This window comes from Podarcis raffonei, chromosome 4, assembly GCF_027172205.1.
Source record: "Podarcis raffonei isolate rPodRaf1 chromosome 4, rPodRaf1.pri, whole genome shotgun sequence".
Taxonomy (NCBI): domain Eukaryota; kingdom Metazoa; phylum Chordata; class Lepidosauria; order Squamata; family Lacertidae; genus Podarcis; species Podarcis raffonei.
In genome coordinates this window covers 23,575,107-23,600,164 of record NC_070605.1, presented here as the reverse complement: position 1 = coordinate 23,600,164, position 25,058 = coordinate 23,575,107, and the positions used below count along the sequence as shown (strand labels likewise).

Here is a 25,058-nt window from a genome sequence, read left to right as displayed (position 1 = left end):
CTCAGCAAGCTTCATAGTTGTGCAGATTTAAACCTCTGTAGTCCATGTCCAACGTTCTAGCTACAACGCCATATTGGCAAAAAACAAAAACAAAACCCCGTATAAATGTAACTGGCATGTTTTCCTTTTTGTGGTGTATTCTGTATGAAGAATTTAAGGCTAGAAACTTTCCTAATTGTATGCTTTATTTGTTTTCTGATGTGGGAATGTTTTGGAGTGGATGAGGGAAGAGAGAGAAAACCTTCTGCTTTTATATTTTCTCACCACCTCAGGTCTCCCAGATATCTGTAACAAGCTTCTTGCGAAATGGTTGAAGATGGGGCACATTAAGGAGAAACCTGATCAACTGACTATAAATCAGTATGAACCTGGACAGGGTATGTACACGTGTTGCACAAACATCTTTAACCTGACACAAACACCCCTTAATCAAAATGCCTTGGTAAATGCAGAAGTATTATTGGACGTATGGGAGGTGTCAGTTCCTTGGGTATATGGGGCAAGCCCTCCAAGGTCTCCAGTTGATACCCAGTTGAAACTGAAGACAGCAGTCTTACATCTTGTCAGGAACATTGAAAGCTGTCTTAATATTATCAAGTCCGTTGGTTCATTTGGCTGGGCATCGTTGACATTGATTGGTATCAGCTTTTCAGAGTTTTAGGTAGGAGTTTTTTCCCCAGCCCTTCTTAAAGATGGGGGAAGAAATTGATCTTTGTGTGTGTTTTGTTTAGGCAAACCTATCTAGACATGTTACTGTTGGTGCAAATAAAAACATATACAGTGGTACCTCGGGTTACAGATGCTTCAGGTTACAGACTCTGCTAACCCAGAAATAGTACCTTGGGTTAAGAACTTCGCTTCAGGATGAGAACAGAAATCGTACTCTGGCGGTGTGGCGGCAGCGGGAGGCCCCATTGGCTAAAGTGGTACCTCAGGTTAAGAACAGTTTCAGGTTAAGAACGGACCTCCAGAATGAATTATGTTCTTAACCTGAGGTACCACTGTAAAGGCAAATTCCTGGATGTTAACATCCAAGTTTAGAGCAAGTACTCTTTGTTGAGAGAACCCTGGCAGAGATTTAAAGTCACAATCTATGCAGCAAAGTAAAGCGTGGAAATGTAGGCTGTTTGACCTTTAAAATATGCTCTTCCAACTGAGTGCTAAATTTCCCCTGTTCCCCCAGCACAGGAAAAGACCACACATTTGGTTAGTTAAAAATTGGTGTACTTACAAACTCTGCGAAGGTCAGGTTTATGTGCTTTCCTGTACATCTGCCAGAAAAGTTGCTCAGGTAGTAAAATTTAGCTGAGTTACAAAGTGGTAAAAGTTCCTAGATTATTGGTATAGGAACTTAAAAATGGCTGGTGAGAGCCATGCGGTTGAGCTGGAGCAACCAGTTTAAAGCTCTTCACACACTGAACTTCTCAGGTAGACTGGGTACAACAATGGACTTGATTGCCTATTTCCTTCCAAGGTGAGAGGAAGTGACATAGCTAAGCCTAGCAGGACAGCTTACTCTCTGGCGTTAACCCCTTCATGTATTAATTGAACTTGAGCATGTTGGTTATTTAAAGCTGGTTATCTTAGTTACATGTGAGTGACTTTTTTAGCTACTGTAGATTGTAATAATCTTTCAACCCCCCCCCTTTTATCAATAGTTTTAATGTATTATTATATATTTTTGTAAACCGCTTAGAGGTTCTCTTATAATCAAGCGGTATATGAATTTTGAGAGATATATGTAAGGCATTGAACCTGGGACCTTTTTTATGCAAAACGTGTACTTTACTGCTGAGCAAGACCCCTCTCTCCTAAAACATCTAGTGATGCAAAACACATGACATGATAGCATCATGCAGTGACTTGCCCTACTCCCTACAAACTTAAGCTTATAGTGGAGGAACCCATGGCTACAAGGCATCATATACTACATTTTGCATCCCTTAGATGGGGAAATAGTAAGAGGAGTGACAGTGGTGCTGTGTTTAGTGCCAAATCTGCATTTGCCATAAATTCTAGTCCTAGCCTAAGGCATCCATAGCACTTGTAACAAGATTTCTTTTTTCTTTGGCTTTTGTTGTTGTTAAATTTGATTTATTACCTGTCATAAACTGGGCTGGACGGCTAGGAGTTATAGTCCAAAACTTCTGAAGGACACTAGGTGGATTGAGACTTCTGTAGAGAATGAGGGAAGTTTCTTGGCCTACCAGTGTGGTGTAGTGGTTAAGAGCGGTAGTCTCGTAATCTGGGGAACCGGGTTTGCGTCTCCGCTCCTCCACATGCAGCTGCTGGGTGACCTTGGGCTAGTCACACTTCTCTGAAGTCTCTCAGCCCCACTCACCTCACAGAGTGTTTGTTGTGGGGGTGGGGGGGAGGGAAAGGAGAATGTTAGCCACTTTGAGACTCCTTCGGGTAGTGATAAAGCGGGATATCAAATCCAAACTCCTCTTCTTCTACAAGAGTAAGACTGATGGTGAGGAAAAGTTGAAAAATGGATTCTTACATGTACTGAACCACGGCTTTGTTTTATGTTGCAGGAATCCCTCCTCACATAGATACACATTCTGCTTTTGAGGATGAAATCATAGCTCTAAGTTTAGGAGCTGAGGTAATTTGTATATCTTTTTCTGGGTTTTTTGAGTAGAGGCAAGTTGGGTTCCTCCCAGCCATTAGGGAGAATGAGGGGTCTGCCTCAGGCAGCAGATGCTGAAGGATGGGGAGATGAAAAAAGTGTGTGTTTACTGTAGTTTTGCACCACATCTGAACTGAGCCCAGTATGCAGTCTCCTTTGACAATACTGCCAACCTTCCTTGTAGTGCACTCATGCCTTAACTTGCTTGGGGTGAGGAACTAAGCTCTGTGCCCTATCCAAGTTTTCAGTGTTGCTTTCTGGACAACAAAAGTATTTCTATGTTCTGAGCGCTTGTAATTTCATGTTATGGGGGGGGGGGAACCCTCCTGGTCTTAAAAATAAGTTGCCTAGAGGACTGAGACAGACTTGGCCATCTCTTTTCTTCACCCTGAAGCTATTTAGCTACACCTGTTGAATTTTTAAAATATATGAGATGAGGATTTCTTAGAAGTAGCTGTGCCGCCAGTGGAATTCTAGCAGGGAGCTTTGCCTGAAAATCCTTTGTGAATAAATAATAATAATATTTAATCCCTCTGTTTCATAGGTTATTTTTGAGATGTACTGGCCTTGAAGTACTTTTGTCTGTCTTGGTCCATCCTGATCCAGGAACTAATGGATGCTTCTTATCTTCCATTGTCAGTTATGAAAGCTGACATTGGTGTACAGAAGCCTTTTCTTAAGAAGAGACAACAAAAGCAGAGGCGGGGGGTTGAGCAGGAAGGACATCTGTGCGTTTCCGAGATTGTGTTGTTCATATGCTGCAGCTAAGCTCTTTAAAGCAGAGTGCTCTAAATGAAGTGGGTCTGTCGGCTGATTGCGTTTTGCTGAAACCTTTAACAGGGGGTTCAAAACATGGGAAGCAGCGACTCTTCGTTCATCTAGCCCATTTATTATCTACACTGATCCTGTCTGTACTCTACAATACATTTAAAGCAGTATCATCCCGTTTTAAACAGTCACGGATTCTATCAAGAGAATCCTGGGATGTGTAGTTTGTTAAGGGTGCTAAGAGTTGTTGGGAGGCTCCTAATAATAATAATAATAATAATAATAATAATAATAATAATAATAATTTATTTGTACCCTGCCCATCTGGCTGGGTTTCCCCAACAAAGATTAAAAATACATTAAAATGTCACACATTAAAAACTTCCCTAAACAGGGCTGCCTTCAGATGTCTTCTAAACGTCAGGTAGTTGTTTATCTCTTAGACATCTGATGGGAGGACTTTCCACAAGGCGGGCGCCACTACTGAGAAGGCCCTCTGCCTGGTTCCCTGTAGCTTTGCTTCTCGCAGTGAGGGAACCTAGAGCCTTCAGTGAGCTAGAATTTCCAGAATTCTCTGGGTAGAGGGATTGATTGTTAAAACACACTCAGAATTGTAGCTCCTAACAACTTTCAAGACCCTCAATAAACTGAAGTTCCCAGGGTTCTTTGGGGGTTAGCCATGACTCCTTAAAGGGTTATGATACAGCTTTAGAGGTATATTGCAGATGAGGCCTTTGCCATCACCTGACCCTTTCTTAACTGAAGATGCCAGGGATTAAGCCTGATGCACATGCACAGTTTGAGACTGGTTGGGAAACATCCGGGAGAGGATGAGCATTAGAGAGGGTGGAAGGCAGGGGACTTCAGTCCCGGCAACTGCTCTATAGGGGCAAGGCCTGCTGGGAAGTGTTGCTGAGTTGCATGCTGTTTCCTTGAATATAGAGTCAACTTGACTGCCAACAGAGCCCTGTGTCTTTCGTGCTGACCTGTGTCTGACTCCAAGCCTTGACAGGAGTGTTTCCTGCCTGAAACCCCAGACAGTGGCTTCTAGTCAGTGTAGACAATGCCAGTGGTCAGACTTTCTATGTTCCTATAACCACATGCAGACTTATTTAACAGCAGTTTTGATCACTTAAGAAAGGCAAAAGTTGGGAGTTGGGCTCTGTAAACAGGGCTTGATGGGGGCGGTCTGCTTCTTCTGCCCAGTTCACATAGCAAGAATTTGGGGAAGTGGCAGAGACACATGCCAGCTGCTAAACTGAGGACGGCAGGACGGGTCTTCGTTTCACTGCTGAGATACCCTTGTAAGTTCCACCCAAACGTAGCCATGTGTCCGGGAGTAAAGTAAAAACAGAATTCATGGGTTTTGGGGTTTTTTTAAGAGAGAGCCGGCATCCACATTCTTTGCCTGGAAAAGTAACTGTGAGAGATGAATCTCGTCAACAAAGTGCCCTAAAGCTCCTGCTCCGTCCAGGTCTTTGATGCCATTTTGTAACAGAATATTAATTCCCTGCTTTGGTGAAGGCAGCTGCAACAGCCCAGTCATTGCCTGATGGATCAGTTCCTGCTGTGGCAGCCTTTGCCTCTGGCAACACCCATGTTCCTGGCGATTCTGTAATAAGTTTTGTACATTGGTGCATTCATTGTAAAACATCCGGCATAGAGTGCTGTGTGATTGTAAAGGTCTTTACAGATTAAAAAGCTGTGTAACTGGTGATTAGTAGCAGCCGGAGTAGCAAATTAAGTAGTGAGCTGGTATGCGTGTTTACATCTTGGTCTCCTAGGTGCCAGAGGTGGAGTGGGTGCTGGCTTGGTATCAGATTTGCTCCAGCCGCCTTCCCTGAAGAAGGAGGTCCCTGTGCGATGGGGCAGGGGCCAGAGGAGAATCTGAGGCAGAGGGGCATACTTGGAAGGGAGGTAATGGGAGGCAGTCCTGAGAGTTTGCCTGAGCCTTCTTTGGAGGGTAAAATCCCACCCCCCTAAACTGCTGTGGTCCTCCCTGGGATCAGACATTTCTAAAGGTTTGTAATCTGTAACGTCTACCAAGCTGGTTCCTCCAGGTCTAACTTCCCGAGCTCCTCCTCCTCCGAGTCTGACCTCTCACATGACATTTCAGTGAGAACTCATGACAATCGCCTTCATTTGGGGTTCCCTTACTTGTTTCCATAATAGGATTCATCGTATTCATGAAATTTGTCCTGTGTATATCAAAATTACATCAAGTTTGCTGATACCACTCTCTTGTACATGGGTGGTTCCAGGGAGTGGGTGGCGCTGTGGTCTAAACTACTGAGCCTTTTGGACTTGCTGATCAGAAGGTCGGCAGTTCGAATCTGTGCGATGGGGTGAGCTCCTGTTGCTCGGTCCCAGCTCCTGCCAACCTAGCAGTTTGAAAGCATACCAGTGCAAGTAGATCAATAGCTACTGCCGTGGTGGAAAGGTAAACAGCGTTTCCACGCGCTCTGGTTTCTGTCACAGTGTCCCATTGCGCCAGAAGTGGTTTCGTCATGACCCGGAAAGCTGTCTGTGGACAAAAGCCAGCTCCCTTGGCCTGAAAGCAAGATGAGTGTTGCACCCAATAGTCACCTTTGACTGGACTTAACCATCCAGGGGTCCTTTACCTTTTTATTTTTATTTTTACATGGGTGGTTCTGTTTTGGCTGCATAAACAACAACCCTAAATAGTTGAAGAAGAGGAAATGAGATAATAGTAATTATTATTAATCGGAACGTCACCGAACAATTGGATACATCCTTTGATTCATATTCTGATGTGCACATCCCTACCTGAAATTTTGTGTGACTGTAAGTCAACTGTAAGCAGATACTCTGTAGGAAACCATCTTAGCCCATCCTTTAAAATGTGTTTGCTCTGCTTGCAAAAAAATAATCCCAGGCCTTCTTCATTTTGCAAGTAATTTATTACCCTTTTTAAAATCCTTCTGTTGCATCTTGCATTGAATTTGCATTCATAATTAAGAAAATCACGTAATAAAAACTGGGGAATGGATCATACTTCCCGAAAGGTAAAAAAACCACACCATGTACATAATGTCTAAAATTTCACTTGATTTTTCTGCAGTTCAGGTTTTTAAGCAGACCTCCAACCATGAAGGCAAATGAGCACATTGAAAGTTTATTGCGGTTTATCGCATTACTGTGAAGTGGAGAAGTGCAATTATTCTCCTGTCGCAGACAGAAAACACTGTGGCTAAACACTTTTCGAGAACTCTGTAGAAAGGTAGGGTATTATAGCTAGGGTTGTGTAGGTGGTGATTATGATACAACCAGAAAACATAATAAAAAGGGAGAATGCAGCATTAAGAAAAATCTGCTTTAAACCAGTGGTTTTAAAGCTTCCTTTCTCAAGGAAGGCCTTTGCACATTGATTTATCTGCTGAGGAATTTGTCTACCTGTGGGTGTTTGTGTAGGAACCTCCCTCTGGCTTGTTCTAGGGGTGTAGAGTTCAGGGGGCTACTTACACATCACACACACACACACACACACACACACACACACACACACAGTGCACTGGCAAAAATAGGTCAAAAGATATGGCAAAGATTAGCATATAATTTGCATATGCAACTTTATGTGTATAGAATAGAAACTTTAAATGGAAATTCGGTACATCTCATCATAGTGGGAAAGACTGTGACCAGGTAACCTGTGGTCCTGATGCTTGATGGGAAATTCCAAGACCTCTGTTTTCCTTTGTTATGGTTCTTTATCCCTGTACTGGACTTGGACCAGGCAACCCTTCAGATAAGAGAACTGTCCTCTGTAAAGTAGGATACATGATCACTCTGGGCACAGTCTATTTAAATGGGGTGCTGGCCAGGCCTGTTCAGGTTGATCACTGCTCTGTGATCAACCAGACTATGCTGGCTCTAGGATTTTGGGAACCCTCAGCCAAGATACACTCGGTCTATCCCCTTTCCTGAGACAGGTGCAGCTGTCTCAGGCTGCCTTCGCCTTTCTTGGTGCTCCATGAAAAGGAACAATGGTGGAACTATTTGGTCAGGGGGGCATTTTTCAGTCTTGGGTAATGACTAAAATATTGGGATTTCTGGTCACAGAATACAGGTATCTTTAAGTTCCAAATTCAGATTCCTACCTATAGATACTCAAATGATTGTAGCTATTCCTACATGGAGCTAACACAATGAGTTGTTTGTGATAAATACAATTGTAACCCTCATTTTCTTTCTGCACATTGGAGACTTGGGGTTCCCCTGCTCCCAGGACGCTATAGTAATTTCTTACTAGGATAGCTCAGTTGATAGAGCATGAGACTCTTAATTTCAGGGTTGTGAGTTTGAGCCCCACATTGGGCATTGCTAGGGGTTAGGCTAGATGGCCCTTGTAGTCCCTTCCAACTCTACATTTCTATGATTCTACTGTCAAATTGTTCTGTCTTAAAAGTAAAGGGACCCCTCACCATTAGGTCCAGTCGTGGCCGACTCGGGGGTTGCGGCGCTCATCTCGCTTTATTGGCCAAGGGAGCCGGCATACAGCTTCTGGGTCATGTGGCCAGCATGACTAAGCCGCTTCTGGCGAACCAGAGCAGTGCACGGAAACGCCGTTTACCTTCCTGCTGGAGCAGTACCTATTTATCTACTTGCACTTTGACGTGCTTTCGAACTGCTAGGTTGGCAGGAGCAGGGAACAAGCAACGGGAGCTCACCCTGTCGCAGGGATTCGAACCGCTGACCTTCTGATCGGCAAGCCCTAGGCTCTGTGGTTTAACCCATAGCGCCGCCCGCGTCCCTTGTTCTGTCTTACTGTCGGTTAAATAAGCAGTAGCCTCCTGATTTATGTGTTCCTGATAAAACAAATGCTTGTGTTGCAGCTAACTAGCAATTGCGTATGTGCTGCTTCCCCCAAGGAAATAACCTATTTGCTTGGAAAATGCAAAGAGGCAGACCTGCAAAATGGCCTTTTCTTAAGCTGCCTGGTTAGGTGTGACTGTTGTATTCATGGCTTCCGGATGGTATCTCTAGAGATGCACAAACTGCCTGCATGCCTGCTTTGTTGCGGGAGCATTGCTTCAACTCAGGCTCAGCTTCTGTCAAGCTCTAAACAGATTTCAGTGACGTGAGCCTACGGAAAAAGTCGGGGTCCCATTTTGCAAACTGCCAAAGTAGATGTGACAGATGAAGCTACGTTTTGTAGAGCTAAGCATCCTTAGGGACGAGGCTCTAATTTTTTGTTTTTAAAAAGGTGTTTTCGAGAGGAATTGAACCCTGATCCCTCCTTGCCTTTCATTCTCCACTCTGCACCATCACAGGTACTCCCGCCCCCCAAACCCTTCTTGCAACCAAGCAAAACCCCCTTCCCAGACAGAGTCTCCCTAGATAAGTATCTGCCTTGTATGCACAGCCACTAGATCACTTAGGAGCATGGGAAGCTGTCTCACAGCAGGCCAAACCGTTTGTCTGCCTAGCCTAGTTTTGTCTGTTCTTGCAAGAAGTGCCTCTCCAGGGTCCACGGCAGAGAAAGGTCTTTTTCATCCTCTGTTCCCTGCTAGAGACAAAAGCTTCCAACTTTGTGATTTTGTAATTCTGTACCAGTCTATCCCAGGGGGCTTCTCAAGGCTCCTTACAGGGCTTTTCAGCAACTAGTTTCCACTGATGCAAAAGGCTCAGCGAGTGGCGAATGTGGCCTCACAATGAGAGCACACTTCAGCCCAGCATGTGGGTCCCTGTATTCTCTCTCCCCTTTTTAAAAATAAAAATTAGACAGGCTATTCTGTTAAGACACTTGCCCTAGTTTATTTCTTTTGTCTCTGGCTTCTTTATATTCCCACATTTCTCTCAAAAGACTCATCCTGCTGTTGGTTCTTCCATATATATATATATGTGTGTGTGTGTGTTATGTGTGTGTGTGTGTGTGTGTGTATATATACTGTATATATTTATATATGTATGTATATGTATGTATGTATGTATGTATTGCAAGGCTTCTGGAAAGGTATGGTTTCAGCTTTCATTCTGATTCTTCAAAAGGTACCCCACACTGTAAAATTCCTCAGCTCATCAGCCTCACACACAAATACATACCTGCCTCCATCTTCCTATGGCGATGCCTGTTTCTAAGCAAGCTTCTCTCTTAAAGCCAAAGCTAAAACTACAGGCAGCCAGTGAGAAGGGTGGCGCAGACTAGTATCTGTGTAATGAAAGAGTTGGGTATCTTCACCCAAAGAGACAAAAATATAATGTGTCTATTTATATATTTCATAAAATGTTGATTGTAAAACCCCCCTCAAAGAACCATCGTTTTGAAAGCAGTTACTTTTGAAGGGCCCTGCTTTGATGGATACCTGCATGTTCAATGAGACACAGATACTAGTTCTTTGTAGGGAGCATACAAAGAACCAACTCATTGGGGCTGAGGTCTCTTTGTCCTCCCATAAAATAATTGAGGGGGCCACCCCCGCCCCCCGTTAATGGACATTGTCTTTCAAATGGTGTGAGGGTGCCGCATCATGTGACCAATTATGCAGGGTGGGGCTTATCTGTCCCCCCCCCAAAAAAAATATTTAATTCAAGTTGGCACTCTGGTAGAAGGATTCTCATTGGGTGTTTTGTACTATTATTAAAAAAAAAATCCCCAGAAATGCAGAGTGAGTTAAGCTCTTTTTTTTTAATGCAAAGTTGCAGAAGTACATTTCTGTTGACTTTGCCACATCATTTTTCATTTTTTGCCGCAGGGTAATCACAGCCACAGCAAAATCCAGAAAATGCTACTTCTGCTTAAATTGTGTCTCCATGGGGGAATCACTGTCCATCTTTCAAACGCCTTCAATTGTCCATTTACTGCAAGACGAGAATGATTGGGAGCAGTATGCTTCTGAATTCCAGCTGCTGGAAACCTCAGGAGGAGAGAGTGTTGCTGCAAATTTAAAGTCTTGCTTGCGTGATCCTCCCCATAGGCATCTAGTTGGTTACTGTGATAACAGGATGCCGGACTAAATGGGCCACTGGGCTGATCCAACAGGGCCCTTATGTTCTTACTGTCTGTTATCAGGCTCAGCCCTTCTGTACTTTCGCTAATCAATACAAGTACTTGTCAGATTGTAGTGAAATCCTATACACTTCCACCAGAAGTCAACCCCATTGAAGTCAGTGAATCAGATGGATGTCTCCTTCCCAAGGTACATAACCAGAGCAACTATTTCCAGATTAACTGGCCAGCGTTTTCTAGACTTCCTGTCTTGTTTTTGTTGTGTATCTCCTTTTTTAAATCTCATCATTACTACAGGACAACGGATCATGCTGTGGAATTGCTTTAACACAGCAGTGGCTAATCTGTTGCCCTTCTGATGTTGTGGGACTCCCAAATCCCAACATCCCAAACTGCCCTGGCCAATAATCAGGGATGTTGGGAGTTGTCATGGACTGGCTGGATACAGAGAGGAGTGGCGGGAAGCATCCGACTGGGGAACCCCCAGGGGAAGGAGGCCCAGACTGGAATGACAGTGAATGGTCTGATGAAGAAAAGGGAGCAGACTGGGAGGAAGGAGGTGTTGGAAGCTGAAGAGGTGACAGGGTTTAGTGAGCAGGGAGAGTCTGTGGCAGAGAGAAGTCCAGAAGCAGAGGCAGAAGAGGAAAAGGGAACAGGAGACAGAGATGAGTCAGGCTGCTGAAGAATCCAGGGAGTCTCCCCCTCCTCCTGCGACCAGCCCTTCTCCCCTGGTATCCCAGAACACGCAGAGAAATTACAAGGGTGGAGAAGAGGCGAGAGGCGAGATGCGAGATGAAGGAGCCTCAGATTGCCTGGGAAGGAACTGGGAGAGGAGCCTTAGGCAGCAGTGGGGAGGCAGGGTCCCTCAGTCCTTGCAACTGCCTCATTGGGGCAAGTCCTACTGAGAAGAGTTGTGATCACTAGGCCTGCGCTGTTTTGTTTCTTTGAATAAAGAGCTAAGTTCACTGACACCAGGTGTTTTACCACAGACCTATGCCTGACACCTGGAGGGCCAAAGGTTAGCCACCGCTTTTCTGACAGACAGCTTTTTGTAATATTAGGCGGTGAGATAACAATCTTCTTATTAAATACCGCCCACTATGTGTAACGTACATATGCTGCAAGGATCTTGGAGCAAGCTCCATCTTTCGGAGAAGGCCGGGAGTGAGGAGGAAAGGGAAATCCCACAGATATTGAGGAGAGTGCTCTTGTGCTCAGGTCCTGCTTTCAAGTATCCCACAGGAACCTGGTTGGCCATTGTGAGACTAGGATGCTGGACGGAATGGGCCATTGGCCTTATCTAGCAGGCTCTTTTTATGTTCTTATTTATGTTGAGATATTTTTCCTCACACACATTAATACTCTGCCTCCCCTTCCCCCTGTTTTGCCATTGCCTCTGTTGGTGCAGGTTTACAAGAAGACTCCAGGCTCTTTTTGACCAAGGCCTCTACTGAGGTAGGAGAATGCAGGTCTCAGTTGCTAGGCAACCACTGTTGTTTCTAGAAAATAGGAGGGTGGCAGAAGTTGCCTAGCAACCGCCATGCAGTTTTTCTCCCTTTCATCCTAGGCTTGTGTCTGACCGTACTATCTTAGTGCTCCATTTTGTGCCTTCAGGGCTGGGACTGAGGGGCAGTTTCCTAGGTTACCTAGCCTCTAATTGATACTTGAACATTTGGGCTGTTGGCATGCTTCTGCCCGTCCGTCCGTCTGTCCGTCCCCATCTGCCTCTCCTTTATTATATTATATTTGACTTTTTAAACCTGTGTTATCCTCATTCCTATTCTTACTGTTCCCTTTTTGCGGCATTCTTCATATGAATTATAAAGGGTTTCAGTATCTGTTATCCTTAATTACACAGGTCAGCATTTATATCTCTTTCTCCCTACCTTAAACCCTCAAGGAGTTGCAAGCACACTAGGACTTAACCCCCCACCCCACTCAATAATAGTTTTAATTTCTGCAAGAGCTCTACCAGTGGTGGCTACTTAAAACAACAACAAACAAACTTTCAGAGCTATTTTTGGAAGATCAGAGCATGAAATGAACCTGGCTGCAACTGATGCCTGTCAGAAATTAGCAGCAGCTGAGCTGAACTGTGGAGCATTAGAAAGTAGCTGTTGCATTTCAGCAGTATTCAGCTCAGGGATTGACTAAAAAGGGCTAATTTCATCGAGCCTGTGACGTCATTCCCCCTTTGTTAGAAGAGTCTATTTTAAGGCTGTGGCAAATTTTGTCGGAAAAGTTTTCTGCATGCAGATGGAGGCTGTGGAACGATAAAACCAGAAGGAGGCACAATTGGTCTTTTGAGCAGCGAAGCAAACTTAAATTGGCAATCACTAGTTTGGCGGTATTGTACCTCCGGGATGTAAAATGGACTTGGATAATATCTTCAACACAAAAGCCGTAGCCCCGGGGATTTATACTTCCATTACTATGCCAGGATAAAATGTCCTATATACAGCAGTGTCCTTTTGAGCCCTGAGGGGAGGTTTTAGAACAATACGTCGAATATTTGTATAACTAGCAAAACCACATTTATGAATCTGTATACCAGCGCTATAGTTTGTCAGGTGGAAATTCCAGCCAAAGTAAATTCTCGTTACTTTTGCTTTTGATGCGGTGTAATATCTGTTTATATCTGCCCGAGAAAGGAAAGGAATGTTGAGCCCACAGGGTGACATGGGCACTATCTCACAACGTCTACGGCATCTCGCCTGTGGGATGTGCAAGTTATTCTTCGGCATGGGCAGTGCTGAGTGTGAATGCTGTTTTGCCAAGCACTAACTACAAGTGTGTACATGTGTACCCACAGAGAGGTGGAGGAGCAAGGTGCACAATTAAAAGCACTGATTTGAATCTTTAAGAGCCCTTAACAAGCTTGGGTTGGACATACCTCCAGAGACCTCTTAGTAACACTGCGGCTGCTATAAAGCAACTGGGGACATCATTTGGATCGTACCACCTGTTGCAACAAACGTGAAGAGCAGCGATAACACAACTGTGAACTTCTTTTCCTTAGAGGTCTGTTAACAATCAAAGAACAAATTCTTTCTGTAGGATGTTCTTCTTTATAGTGGCAGCTCCAGGATTTTCGAGTGCGGGGCTTGTTAGGAAGTCATTCTGCAAAGAAACAGAAAAAGGTGTTTGTAGCTTTAAAGAAGTTTTCTTTAATAGTGAGGAGTGACAATCTAGGCTGATTGGTTACAGCTGGGGATGAAAATAAAAGAGGAAGTTGCAGGTTGCACTTGCTTGCAGGAGGAAAGAGTATCCACACGCTGTGGTGGAAAGATGTATGTAAATATTTTGTATATAGTCGCTTGTGAACCAGCCAAGAAATAAAGTAACTGTTGACTGAGTATTTTGCACAAGTCTTATAGTCTCTTGTCATCTGCCACCAGGAAGAAACTCTGCTACAAGCTGTTTAAAGCAGTTTTCTAGAGGAGCCACCACACCAGCAGCAAGCACAATAGAAGTGTGTGGGTGGCAACCTCCAATAGGGCTTGGGCAAGGTGCAGTCTGTCAGGAGTTCAGCCTACACTTGAGTAGGACCCTGGCAGAGACACATGCCCAACTGGCATGTTCTCTTCCTCCTGGTCAATCGTTCGGGAGCTTCAAAAGCTTTCTTCAGCCCAAACATCACAGCGACCGATGCCAACCGACACCGGCACACTTAGGGATCTGCAGAGTCTTCACAGCTTTGCATGACAGACCTCAGCAACTCAGCATTTTGGCTAATCTACTTTATTTACATATAAATACACACGGAGCACTGCAACATGGCTCCCTCTCTCTCTAGCATCAGACAGCAAAGAGAAAAAAGAATAAAGGGCAATAGTTCCACTTCCCAGAACACAGTAACACAAACATCCTGTTTCCGTCACTTCCCACTCTGTGGAGTCAAAACATATACTGTCATGTGAAAGACAACAATCCCATGACTGCAATCATGGCGCAGGAAGTCTTTGCTGTCTCTGCAATCTGTTCACTCAACCAGTCCGCCAGGCAAATGGAGGGTGTTGCTGTATCTCCTTTCTCTTGTCATTGCTTGCATCTTTAAAGAGGCCTGGTGAGCAGGTCATAAGAGCAAGGGCCAGAGAGAGGCCCTTTCTCATGAATGAGCCTAGCCATATGCTCAGTAGTGCCTACCATTGATGCCAGCTTTGCTTCAAGGGCCAGGATTGAGCAGGTGTGGTATAGCTTATTAACTTGAGGAGTTGTGTGCGTTGTTTTGACTGCTGCTACCTGTCCCCATGACCCGGAAGCTGTACGCCGGCTCCCTCGGCCAATAAAGCGAGATGAGTGCCGCAACCCCAGAGTCGGCCACGACTGGACCTAATGGTCAGGGGTTTTTTACCTGTCCCCAACCTGCTGAGGAGGGATATGAAAGGTTTCATCTACCTATTTCAAGTAAATTATATCTCTTTTATTTTGCATATAAAATGGAATGAATGTCTTTGAGAATGCGGTATTTCATATGTTCCTGCGAATCCCCATTTTTCTTCATTAGGAGTTAAGCACAACTGTAAGAGCGTTGCAGTCTCAGAGAGTAGTTTCCCCAAATGGGTTTTTACAAATCCATTTCAAAAGCAAGTGATGCTGCATTGAAATTAAATCCACATGTTTCCTATACGATAACGTTGACCAAAGTGATGGCTTTCATTAAGTATGTGGATCTTCTTGCTAAAGAGTAGTTTTTCTTTAAACATATACCCTCTTCTCTTGCATTTCAGGCCTGGAGAATCCTCCATAATACTTTCAAACAGGAATTTCAGGGACCCCTATCACTCTAGGTTCCCCCCCCCCCAAGCTATGGAAATTCCTGCTTGGAAGCGTCTTTCCCCTCATGCTACACCCAAATTCCAGCCATAAGGAAAGAAGGAAGGAAAAGAGGGAACACAGCAATTGTGACTTTGTGTGGTTGTTTGGGGGCCCTTCAGTAATAGATATAAGAAAGTGTTTGCTCTTAGGTGGAAGGAAGCCCTCACTGGGACTTAACTCCTGAGCGTATGTACTGAGCTGAAAGGGACATAAAAGTAGGGGGGAAATTAAGAAATTGGTCCTCAAATGTATGTTGGGATTAAAGTGAATCCCAGGTCTGAAAAGGTTGAAGTCTGTGATTCTGCATTGACTAGCAATAGAATCATAGAATCATAGAATCATAGAGTTGGAAGAGACCACAAGGGCCATCGAGTCCAACCCCCTGCCAAGCAGGAAACACCATCAGAGCACTCCTGACATATGGTTGTCAAGCCTCTGCTTAAAGACCTCCAAAGAAGGAGACTCCACCACACTCCTTGGCAGCAAATTCCACTGTCAAACAGCTCTTACTGTCAGGAAGTTCTTCCTAATGTTTAGGTGGAATCTTCTTTCTTGTAGTTTGGATCCATTGCTCCGTGTCCGCTTCTCTGGAGCAGCAGAAAACAACCTTTCTCCCTCCTCTATGTGACATCCTTTTATATATTTGAACATGGCTATCATATCACCCCTTAACCTCCTCTTCTCCAGGCTAAACATGCCCAGCTCCCTTAGCTCTCTGGGCTTTGAACCTGAGCTGCAGCCCCTGTGAGCCTCAGAAGGGACATGTACCTGGGATGGTGCTGCAGGTATGGCAAGGAGTGGTACCCAAAGGAGGAGGGGGATTAGGTGTGCATATGGTAGATTTGGAGTAGACAGATGCTTTCCCCAGAGCTATGTGCCAGGCACAGTGCAAAACAGAAAACTTACAATGGACACCAACAGTAAAGTAAAACCCCGTCGCAAGTAAAACATTGTCTCCAGATGGCTGTGTTTTGTTACAAAGAAATCAGTTAAATAAAAGATTTATCTCTCAATCTTTCTCTCTTTTGGGATGCTGACAACGTCACCAATTATCTTTCCTGGGTATGTGAAGGCAGACGAGCTCCTGAAAAATATAGTAAACTTTTGTGGACTTATTTCATGCCAGTGTGTGTACCTAAAATGATTAGATGGGCATAACAGCTGTATCTGTCTGGGTCTGTACCATGCCTGTACCCCACAGTTACTGAGCTACCAGTAAATTAAGGGTTCAGAAGGGAGGAGAATGGTTGGTGACTGCCATACGGGTTTAGGAGAAGCGCTGGATTGGGAGTTGGGTTTTGTTATTAAGGAGTAAGTAAATACCCACCTGGGATGCGGGTGGTGCTGTGGGTTAAACCACAGAGCCTAGGGCTTCCTGATCAGAAGGTTGGCGGTTCGAATCCCCGCAACGGGGTGAGCTCCCGTTGCTTGGTCCCAGCTCCTACCAACCTAGCAGTTCGAAAGCACGTCAAAGTGCAAGTAGATAAATAGGTACCGCTCCGGTGGGAAGGAAAACAGCATTTCCGTGCGCTGCTCTGGTTCACCAAAAGCAGCTTAGTCATGCTGGCAACATGATCCGGAAGCTGTATGCCAGCTCCCTCAGCCAATAAAGCGAGATGAGCGCCGCAACCCCAGAGTCGGTCACGACTGGACCTAATGGTCAGGGGTCCCTTTACCTTTTTAAATACCCACCTACTTCCCTCCACAGAGGTTGAATATGGAAAGCCAAGAGGCTGGCAGGGGGAATGGAATGGGGCAGCTGGAATCCTGAACAGGGCACACTCCATACTGCCACATTTTGTTGCAGGCCTCACTTGTAAACAAAATTGACAGCTGTGGCCAAGTGGAGCATAAGTACACCCACTGCTGGGACAAAGAGAAGCAGAAGGACATAATTGTCATGCTCCGCTCATAAGCACACTGTTCTGACATTCAGAAGAGAATAGTGGACTAGACAGACCTTGCTCTGGATCCGGCAAGGCAGCCCTTATATTCTGATGCATCCAGAGGGTCTGATCACGTCAGAGGTGGTGGCACTTGCCTGCATCAGTTCTGGGCATATTCCAATGTAGCAAAATCCTCTCAAAGAGGCAAATAATACAGAGACTAAACAGCATTAAATGCTTCTTGTTCGTAAAAGGAAGGCGGCTGAGGAAGCAGTGGGAGCCTTTTGTAAGAAGCTGAGCGTGGGCGGTTGGTGAAATTTAATAAACCAGGCTATGCTGGGAGCCTGGCTTGAATCCTTGGCTTTGTAATCGCATGAGGTGCCCAAGGCCTGCATTACTTTTCCTGGGGGGGATTAAGTTCTCGCTACACCAGTCAGCGTGTGAGAGATCAAGAGGCAATGAAAACTGTTAAACTCTCGGCCTCAGGAGCCAAAAGTTCCCGGCAGCAAACTTTCAGCAGCAAATACTTTGTGGCTTAGGGCAGGCAGACTCTAATTCCAAATAAGCAAATCGATAGGATGGAGAAGTATAGGTAGCTTGTGGCCTGGCGTTATCGGACAAGCGATAAGATGGCAAGTCGTGTATTGAAGACATGCGAGGTCAAGGCATTTGTACGCCATCAGATGGGATTTGCCTCCATTCCAAATTGGCTGGCCACCAGCTCCTCATCATTGGTCTAGAACAGGCTTCCTCAACCTCGGCCCTCCAGATGTTTTGAGACTACAATTCCCATCATCCCTGACCACTGGTTCTGCTAGCTAGGGATCATGGGAGTTGTAGGTCAAAAACATCTGGAGGGCCGAGGTTGAGGAAGCCTGATCTAGATCTAGCAACCCTAGATGCAGCTTGGAGACTTCATTGTGCTTTGAAAGGGCTTTGGGAGGCAATATACTTTCAAATTAGCATTATTTATATGAAATGATAGTTGAGAGCACTTTTTGCCAATGTTGGTTTGTCCAGAGTGGGGGGGGGGGGCATCTCTTTCATATGCACCCTGGAAGCAAGAGTAGCCGGGCTGTTGCCACCGGGGTACAAATGGTTGTATTGGAAGGATCCAGCCTCACATTCAGTAAGGACTGGGGAGCAATTGTGAAGCAAAGGATTGTTTCCAATGCTGTAGTCCAGGCATGTCCAACAGGTAGATCATGATTTACCAGTAGATCGCGGGGGTGTCCCAGGTAGATCATGGCCTGAAGTTTAGTGATCGCCTTTGGGCAAACCTTCCCCTTAAAAAAGCTCCAGAACTTTGGTCAATCCCCTGCCGAAAAGCTTAACAACTCCTAGCAATGACAATGGGTAGATCACAGCTGGTCTTTTTATACTACGAGTAGATCACAGTCTCTTGGGAATTGGATGTGCCTGCTGTAGTCCTACTAAGATTTAGATTTCAACAGACACGACAAACATAGGTTCATTAATATTTTTTCTTTTTTTGTAAATAGCTTTTTTATATTTGAAGAAATACGGTATCAAAACATTTTGATTTATGAATACTGAATATAGCCTTTTTGGAAAAAAAGATTGGTAAAAGTAGATTAATGGATAGAGAACATCTTTGCACAGCAGGATATGTAGAGCCTTATAAATGAGTTGGAGATAATAGTGTACAGAAGAGAAAAAGAGGATGGAGAGGGGACTGCTGGGTATATCTTACTGAATCAATCAAAATCTGTTAAATGTTGGATTTGGGTTTAAGTTGTGCGAATCGTCGTTAACATATTTAATAAAATCACACACAAAGCATGTCTGTCTTGCTTTGTTCTCTAGCCAATCTCAATTTGTAAGTAAGTTCCCTCCCTCCAATTAAGGCAATCTCCCACACTTTATTATACCAGGATAGAAGGTTGGCATCTACTAAGTCCTTCCCATGTCTAGCCATAATAGCTAAGGCAGCAGTTAACAAATGTGACCCCAATTCTTTGCAATGGGATGGTGCTTTTCTGTTTTCAAATATATTCAGTAGTGCCACAGGGGGCAGGGGAGGGGAATCACTATGACCTATAATCTTAATTATTTCCTGGAAAATTGAGGTACAGAATTTTGGTGTTTGGCACAATACCACCACATGTGGACATATGTGCCTTCTCCTGGCACCCATGCCAGCATCTCGCTGAGGAAGAGGGAGGCATATATGCCAATCCACGAGGAGTTAAATTCCATCAGTGAATTGATTTTAGTGTTAACTCTCTGTTCCTCTCTGAGATGGATTTATATTTTTTTGCCACAATCTGAGCAAAGTATAAACAAGAATGATGCAATCCAAGTCCTTCCCACACCATCTTGGTCCCCTTCAGATTGTTGTACTCAGCAACCAAAATAAATTTACATAAAGATGAAATTAAACCCCTTGATACGGCGTTCCGATTTTTAATTGGAGTTTTTTTTAAAAAAGGTTAAATGACGAGTGGCACTTTCTGAGAAAGATTTATTGTGTGTTTATGTTCAGAAGTTGTTGTCAAGAGTAGCCACAGGAGAGGCTGGTTACCTAATTTATATTTTAGCTGTTCTTGAGAGATTGGGGTTCCATTAGCATAAAGATCACACAGAAATTTAATGCCTTTGTCCCTCTGTCTCCTGATACCATAGCCTATGCCATTTATTGAACGTTGGATGAGATGCCAAGAGGGGGGGATAGTGAAGGAGACAAGTAAACTCTTTTCTGTCTAGCACTTAAAAGTCATACATAAGCATCTGTTTTGAAAATTAGGGCAAGGTCTAAATTTGTTTTTAAAGAACCAAAGAGCATGTAGTGGTAGTTGCATCTGTCATGTTGGACTCAAGTTTGGGCCATAGTTTATCCTCATCTTCCACAAGTTTTACCAATTTCAATGAGCCTGCTTCGAGTAGGACATAGCTGGATACAACCCAAACACTTTCCCTCTCCTGGTATCTGAAGAAGAAAGACATCAGCACATCAGCCGATTTAGATCCCGTTTCTTCTTTCTCACTCTAATCTGCACTGGCTACTGACCCATCTCTTGCTTCGCTCCCATCTGATGGGTGGATGATACACTGGTTTCGATTTGAAAGTTCATTCATACTTGCTGCAGTTCTTACTGCAGAGAAAGGTAACCAGGCAACGGTGTCCCATGTCCTGGTTACCTCCGTATTGCATTATTGCAATGCACTGCACATGAGACTTCCCTCAAGGAGGACTTGGAAGCTCTAACAAGTGCAGAATGCAGCAGCATGCACTAAGTGTGCTCTCACACTTGCTCATTCACACTTAGTCGTGGTTTGGCTTAGTGTAGTGTACAAATCATGCCAGTATAAGACAGCTTCCTGTGTTCAAGAAGTGTGTAAGAGCAGAGACATCTATCTATATCTATATCATCTACCTACCTACCTATCTCCCTATCTCCCTATCGTCTATCTATTTATTTATTTATCTATCTATCATTGTTGTTGTTGTTGTTTAGTCGTTTAGTTGTGTCCGACTCTTCGTTACCCCATGGACCAGAGCACGCCAGGCACTTCTGTCTTTCACTGCCTCCCGCAGTTTGGTCAAACTCATGCTGGTAGCTTCGAGAACACTGTCCAACCATCTCATCCCCTTCTCCTTGTGCCCTCCATCTTTCCCAACATCAGGGTCATTTCCAGGGAGTCTTCTCATGAGGCGGCCAAAGTATTGGAGCCTCAGCTTCTATCTTCTATCTTCAGCTTCTATCTATCATAGGAGATGTAATAGATAAGCAGGTTCCATTTCAATAGAAGTTTAAAAGAGGTGAGCTGCTGTTCAACCCCCGTGGTAGGAGCTTGCAAGCTGTTGCGTCCCTCAGATCTGCCGAATGAAGAGTTAAGTGTAATCTGGAAGTTGTCCTACAGCTGCAGAATTTGATCCAAATAAAGGTATCACTTTGCAAGGCTTTTGTTCCTCTTTCTTTCTTTCTTTTTAAAAAAATCACATTGCATCCCTTATTCCCCATGCCAATGTTATAGCTATCATTATCAAACAATGACTCACTTTCTATATAGCCTCTTTAACAATGATTTCCCCCTCCTTCACTCTCTCTCTCTCTCTTTTTTTTTGTCTACATGGCCTGCCAAATGCAATTTCACCTCTGTGCAAGCAGCCTTGTGGAACTTTCCTAGCTCAAAGAAATGCCCCTTTCTCTCCCAGCCTCTCTTCTCTTTGAATTCTCTCTCCCCACCCCACCTCCCCCTGCTCCCCCCCTGCATTATTTTGCCCATGCCTTTAGCAGTGGGAGCAGCCTTCAGAATGCAAGTGCCTGCTCCTATGTCTATCTAGGCATCTTTGCATGCTCTTCCACGCATTTCCTCGTCACGAACGCTCGCTCCAGCGTCATGTTTACACTGCAGAGTGGTATTCTTAGCTTCATGCGTATCGCTCACGCTTTTGAGGGAAGGGCTGGGTGTGAAGACACGCTAGTCCGAACCCCCCCCCCCTTTGAAAGAAACATTGGAAAGGATTGTACGAGATCAGATATCCAGCATCGCCTCCCATAATATAGACACATATTAAAATTTGTATATATAACACGTATTATTGACTGCAGTCCTTAGCGGTGCACAATGGGCAAGCTGGAAATTTGATCTTCATTGGCTTTGCCACCTCCGAGAATAAAGAAAATGGGTAGAAGCGAAAATAGTAATTGGAAATCGCTCCTGTGGAGGAAAGCTGTCATGAGAGGCGGATTGATTTGGCAGTGGCAGAAGTAGCGCTATTGATTGCTAGTCCTTAGTGAATTAAAAAGAAGACCAGGAGCCTTAATGCACCTCCCTCCCTTTCCTTTTGTGTCTGTGGGTGTGTTGGGGGGGACGAGACAAAGAAGTGGCGACTTGGATTGCGCTGCTGGGATAAAGACTTACAAAGAGGCGGGGGGGGGTGTGCTATCTGGCTCCTTCGGCAAGTGGCCTCGGCAAGGTGGAGTCAGAACAGAAGCCTTTGAAACTGCAAAAGGATTATTGTTATCATAATTATTATTGCTATTATTATTAAAAGTGGGATAGAAATTACTTTCTGGAAGGCTTCTACGATGGCATTTGAGGAGGCGGAACTAGGGCAAAACCCTCTTGCAAAATGTGGGTGTATACTTGATATTCTTTATTTTAAATTATTTCATCTTCATAACACACTTTACAGCACATTTCGAATTATAGCTATTTTCAATTCTGTGTGTATGTATCTAAATAGCTTTTCCTTATTCCTCACCCTGTGACTTCCCTCCACCACCTAACAGCTTCTTCTGTTTCACACTCTGTTTCTATTGTGTTTGTGAATATTGTTTTTAATTTCCCCCATAAGCCATCTAGCCATATTTTGCCTTTACAAAATTTGGTTGATGCATGTTTCCCCATGTATTCTTCTACACATATTGCCACTATAATATCCACTGTTGGAGGCAGCAATGCTTCTAAATACCAGTTGCTACTACACACAGTCCCTACTTGCAGGTTTCCCATAGGCATCTGGTTGGCTGCTGTGAGAAGAAAATGCTGGACTTAGATGGACCACTGGCCTGATCCAGCAGGTTCCTGTGTACAGTGGTACCTTGGGTTACAGATGCTTCAGGTTACAGACTCCGCTAACCCAGAAAAAGTACCTCGGGTTAAGAACTTTGCTTCAGGATTAGAGCAGAAATCGCGCGGTGGTGGCACGGCGGCAGCGGGAGGCCCCATTAGCTAAAGTGGTACCTCAGGTTAAGAACAGTTTCAGGTTAAGAACGGACCTCCAGAACGAATTAAGTTCTTAACCCGAGGTACCACTGTACTTAAATGGGGCATTTTGAGTGCTGGTTCTCAGCCATGGCCAGTGCTAGGTTGTGTCCCTTTTTTGGGGGGGGGGGAGGACATTTACCGTATTTTTCGTCTATAAGTCGACCCCTATTTTTTGAGCCCAAATTAAGAAATAAATATTTTAAACGTTCCATGTATAAGACGCCCCCAACTTTAAACTTAAACATTTTTGGGAAAAATATAGTCTTATACATGGGAAAATACGGTAATTTCATTTTTTATTTGCTCCCTGTGTGGTCCATACAACCTGCAACCCACCAGGTTTTGCACAGCCCCACCAGCCAGGTATGGCAGTCCTTTAAGGACTTTAAGGTATGGCAGTCCTGTAAGTTTCCTTGTTTTTTGCTGCCTGCCTTGGACTGCAAAACCAGGGGTGATGCCCTGGCAGGCCACCCTAAACGTCAATGAATGGCCAACTAGATGTCTCTGGGAAGCCCACAAGCAGGACACGAGGGCAATAGCTCTGTCATGGTGTACCCCAGCTACTGGTATTCAGAATCATACTGGCTTTGATCCTGGAGAAAGTATATCATTGTCTTGACTAATAGCCATGCATAGCCTTATTCTGTATGAATTTGTCCAAACCTGACAGGAGCACGTCAGCAATAGCTCACACGGCTTCAGTTGACTCTTTATTCAAAGAAGCAAGACAGCTCAGGAGGCCAAGCCTAGTGAGCAAAGCAACTCATCCCGGTAGAGCTTGCCCCATGAGGTAGTTGTGGGGACCGAAGGTCCCTGCCTTCCCACTACTCCCTAAGTCTCCTCCTCCCTGATTCCTTCCCAAGCAATCTGAGGCTCCTTCGTCTTGCCGGTCTTTGCTGCGCCCTCATCATACCGCTTTGGATTCTGGGAAACTGGAGGGGAGGGGAGCTGGTCGCAGCAGAAGTGGGGGACAGCCCGGCCTCCTCATGAGCCTGAAACGTTGCTGACTCTTGGCCCCCCTCCTCTCCAGCCGCTGGTTCTGGAGTGCTCTCTGTCACAGACTCTTCCTGCTCACTAAACCCTGTTGCTTCTTCAGCTTCTGCCAGCCTCCTCCTCCCACCAGTTCTCTGCATCCAGCCAGTCCATCACAAAACCCCTTGTAAAATTGTAGGGCAGTAGCTCAGTGGCAGAGCTTCTGCTTTGCAGTCAGAAGGTTCCCAGGTTTGATCTCCAACATCTCTAGGTACACCTTGGAATGTCCCATTCCTGAATACCTAGAGAGCCACTTCCAGTCAGTGCAGGCAGTACTGAACTTGGTGGACCAATGGCTTGATTCTGTACAAGGCAGCTTCTGTGTTCCCAAAGACTGTGTGATTCTGAGTGCAAATGCCTGCTGTGTCCATACACAGACAATCAAAATGCTGACTTCTGTGGCAAATCTTGCCTGTTGTTGTTGTTGTTTAGTCGTTTAGTTGTGTCCGACTCTTCGTGACCCCATGGACCAGAGCACGCCAGGCCCTCCTGTCTTCCACAGCCTCCCGCAGTTTGGTCAAACTCATGCTGGTAGCTTCGAGAACACTGTCCAACCATCTCATCCCCTTCTCCTTGTGCCCTCCATCTTTCCCAGCATCAGGGTCTTTTCCAGGGAGTCTTCTCTTCTCATGAGGTGGCCAAAGTATTGGAGCCTCAGCTTCAGGATCTGTCCTTCCAGTGAGCACTCAGGGCTGCTTTCCTTAAGAATGGATCGGTTTGATCTTCTTGCAGTCCATGGGACTCTCAAGAGTCTCCTCCGGCACCATAATTCAAAAGCATCGATTCTTTGGCGATCAGCCTTCTTTATGGTCCAGCTCTCACTTCCATACATCGCTACAAATCTTGCCTACTTACAGTTAATTCTCAGAAATAACAGATGATTTCCCCCTCTTTTCCACAGATTGTTATGGATTTCAAACATCCGGATGGACATGCCGCAGCAGTTATGCTGCCTCAGCGTAGCTTGCTGGTAATGTCTGGAGAATCTAGATACCTCTGGACCCATGGGTAGGTGTTGACAGTCATAAGTTAATGATATTACATGCATAAAAATGGCAGAGCAGACTGGCGACAGACTTCCCTTCTTGTTTCTTTAGCAGTCACCAGTTAATGATGATAATTTACTGCAGGGCTAGGGAGTCTGTGGTCCTCCAAATGATCCTGGACTCCAACTCCCATCCTCCCTGATCATTGGCCATGCTGGCAGGGGCTGATG

The 25,058-nt window shown here is 44.8% G+C and overlaps 1 protein-coding gene across 3 annotated transcripts in view; it reads left to right on the top strand.

Annotated features, from left to right (window-relative positions):
- ALKBH8 (alkB homolog 8, tRNA methyltransferase) overlaps positions 1-25,058 on the top strand; it is a 245,775-nt gene that overhangs the window by 205,047 nt on the left and 15,670 nt on the right. For all 3 annotated transcript variants that reach the window (XM_053385748.1, XM_053385747.1, XM_053385746.1), the window contains exons 6-8: positions 273-377; positions 2,538-2,608; positions 24,744-24,850. In XM_053385748.1, coding sequence (XP_053241723.1) covers positions 273-377; positions 2,538-2,608; positions 24,744-24,850 — 283 coding nt within the window. The remainder of the gene's footprint in view (positions 1-272; positions 378-2,537; positions 2,609-24,743; positions 24,851-25,058) is intronic.